The sequence below is a fragment of the Pseudomyrmex gracilis genome, unplaced genomic scaffold, assembly GCF_002006095.1.
Source record: "Pseudomyrmex gracilis isolate BER0280 unplaced genomic scaffold, ASM200609v1 scaffold_169, whole genome shotgun sequence".
Lineage (NCBI taxonomy): Eukaryota > Metazoa > Arthropoda > Insecta > Hymenoptera > Formicidae > Pseudomyrmex > Pseudomyrmex gracilis.
In genome coordinates, this window is record NW_018020753.1 from 41,472 (window position 1) to 44,482 (window position 3,011).

Consider the following 3,011-nt stretch of genomic DNA (forward strand, 5'->3'; position numbering starts at 1 on the left):
CTATTCCGTGGATTATTCTGACACGTTGTGTTTTTTTTTTTTTTTTTTTTTTTTTTTTTTTTTTTTTTTATCGGAACATTATAGCCTGATATAATTCCGTAAACATTAATCGCTTACACATTACGCCTGCAACTAGAATGAGAGAAATTCGAATGTTATCGAGAAAAGTGTGGGTACGCTACTTACGATGTGTTTACAGATACAAAGATCATCTTGTGTTGTTGTTTGATGCGATTAATCATCAATTAGCTTAACTTCGCGCTTGATCGGTTTTATCGAAAAAATATATATAAAGTATAGTAAATTACTTTCAAAAAACAATTGACAACCGTCGAGGGTACACGCGTAGGACAATTTTTTTTCTTTTTTCTTCCTACTCTTTTGTATATCATCACACTATGTATATATTCAGCGACAAGAAGAGTTAATACGTTAATACTCTATGTGTGTGACAAAGATGGAGAAAAAACTGTAATGACCCATTCTTTAGGAAATGATAAATGCAGAATTGCAGAAGTTGCTCGAGTGAGGATGTATATAATGAGGAAAAAAAAAAAAGTAAACATCTACAATGCTACGCTGGCGTGTACCGCCGATAGGCATCTCCCTCCTCTCTCACTTCTATGTCTTTATGCGTTTTAAATGCTTCTCCGTCGTGAGAGAAGCGCGATCGATCATTTTCTCCTAAACTTTAAATTGGCCTAAAACGGTAAGGTTTTTACTCCGCTATAATTGTATTATGATAAAAGCATGTATAAATCAGTAAACGTTTTTTTTCTTTTTTGTGCTTCATAGAGATCATACATGATACAATATACAAAGTAGTGTAAAATAAAAAAAAAAGGAGATTAATAAAGATTTATATATTACTTATAATCGTCGTCAAGTAACGGTTTTTATCACGAGTGGGAGACAACTTTCATTGACCACTGACTTAGACTTCTCTTTACAGAAACAGTATCGAAAGTTCTTCGTACGCGCAAGTACACTATTTCCGTATAAAAAAACAACATACTGATCCTATAGAGCATTTATTATGCACACGACGTGAAAGTTAAAGAAATGTAGAATAGTTTCGTTATGACATAAAAAATTGCTCGCGTAAATTCATGTAAAATTTTTTCTTTTTTTTTTATATACGCTATAAATAAGAATTTATAAATTTTTTTTATTTACATACGCAAATATACGTTTTATATAATATATATATATTGACGCGCGATTTTTTTCTTGCAAATCTGCCAGTGCCCAAGAAGTGGTGCCCCATGTCAAAGTGTCTCTTTAATTAATCGCGACACTAGGACAGAATTAATTTTATCCTAAACAGTAGTCGATACGGGCATGTTGGTAATAAGTAAAATCTTTTCCCTTAGAGTCGATTTAACCTAAAATGGGCTTCGGCTTGATCCGATATGACCATCGTCGGATCGTCGAGCATCTGTAAACCATCCATGTCTATCGGATCAAGACCTTGTCTAAGAGCTTCGTCCGATGGGAACATTTCTGGGTCAAAATCGCCCATCATTGCTGTTCCGAGGTCTTTCACGAATTCTGGATTTGTAAGATCGTCCGCACCAGAGAAGTCTGCAACAGAGAATGTTGTTTTTTTTATCCAATATTAATAATTAATTTTTCTGTTTTAAACTATTTCCAAATTATGCATTTTTTTTTTCAATATATAAGTTGCATTTACATATTTAAGCGACAGTTTCTATAAACGTATAAAATTTGCCCACATCGTGAATACAATTTTTTTTATTACGTGTTTTGTGAATAAAACCAATTGAAATGCCATTGCGCACAGAAATAAAATTAAAAAAGAGATATTCGCGAGAACGGATAGAACAAATGAGATATTTTGTATTTCGAGTATCTTTCATGTAAACCAAAAACGTTGTTAAAAATTTTATCGCCCGCAGACACACCCAATATCGGGGAAATACCTGTGAGAATAATCGTAGGTGTATTCGGTGTTTGGGGCGTGAGCTGTTGAGTGGCGGTGGTAGTCGTTGTCGCGGGTTGATACGCTATTTGTGGACTCGTGCTGAAGTAGCCCGCATCCCCGCTGCCTAATTCGCTCCCGACATTGATCATGTCGCTCTGAGAAATAAACAACGTTAAAGTTTCGGTAAACAAAGATACGCGCCAAATGCAAATGTGCGTCCGTGAAAATGGAACGCTTAATCGAAGTTTCTCTCTTCGAGAATATTTTTGTACCGACACAATTCAACCAATTACATCACAGAAAAAGTTGAGTTTTTCTTTTTTTTGTTTTGTTTTTTTTGTCACCTGTGTGTAATTCGTGGTGTGATTTGGTGAACCGATGTACGTTCCGATCGGGTTTGGCTGCACCGGCGTGTCCATCTGAAGTGAGAGAAACAAAGAGACAAAACGTGAAAACGAGTCTTACGTCGTGAAAAAGTCATGCAAAGGAAAAAGAGATCTAGCTGTCGCGGTTTTCATTTTGATTCGTCTTTAAGTGTGAGCGCGCGCAACGTTTATTCATCTCGCGTTGCTTTTTATAGATCGATCCGCGAGGGAGACATCGCGCGCGCGGAAGGGAAAAAAAAACAGCGGAAGAGGGGGATATGAAGGGAGAAATAAGTAGTACGAAGATCGAACCGTAAATACACTCGTTTATTCGTTACTTTTTTATTTTATATATCTATATATAATACTCATCATTTTGTATCCGCTACCTTTTCCTTCGGAATTTGTCGCACAATGTCGATTGTATACGGTTCGATTTTCTTCGCTCGAAAAACCTCGTTAAATTTCTTTTCGCGTTTACTGCACGTGTTTATGTCCGCAGGGAACGTTACGTTGCTTCACGCATCCGCTACATCATATATATAGACGGCATAAGTTTCCACTTGACCGAATTTATTCATTCGATTTATCTACACGATTTATATATAAATTCTTTTGCTGAAAAAAAAAAAAAAAAAAAAAAAAAAAAAAAAAAAAAAAAGAGAGAGAATTTATATCCCTGCGATTCTTAGACTCGCATC

At 35.6% G+C, this 3,011-nt stretch overlaps 1 protein-coding gene across 9 annotated transcripts in view; it reads right to left on the reverse strand.

Moving 5' to 3' along the window:
* Positions 1 to 30: 30 nt before the first annotated feature.
* LOC109857703 (CREB-regulated transcription coactivator 1-like) overlaps positions 31 to 3,011 on the reverse strand; it is a 33,408-nt gene continuing 30,427 nt past the window's right edge. For all 9 annotated transcript variants that reach the window (XM_020434292.1, XM_020434294.1, XM_020434290.1 and 6 more), the window contains 3 exons: positions 2,290 to 2,364; positions 1,944 to 2,100; positions 31 to 1,584 (listed from right to left, as the gene is read on the reverse strand). In XM_020434292.1, the coding sequence (XP_020289881.1) occupies positions 1,370 to 1,584; positions 1,944 to 2,100; positions 2,290 to 2,364 (447 nt within the window). In that variant the 3' untranslated portion in view covers positions 31 to 1,369. The remainder of the gene's footprint in view (positions 1,585 to 1,943; positions 2,101 to 2,289; positions 2,365 to 3,011) is intronic.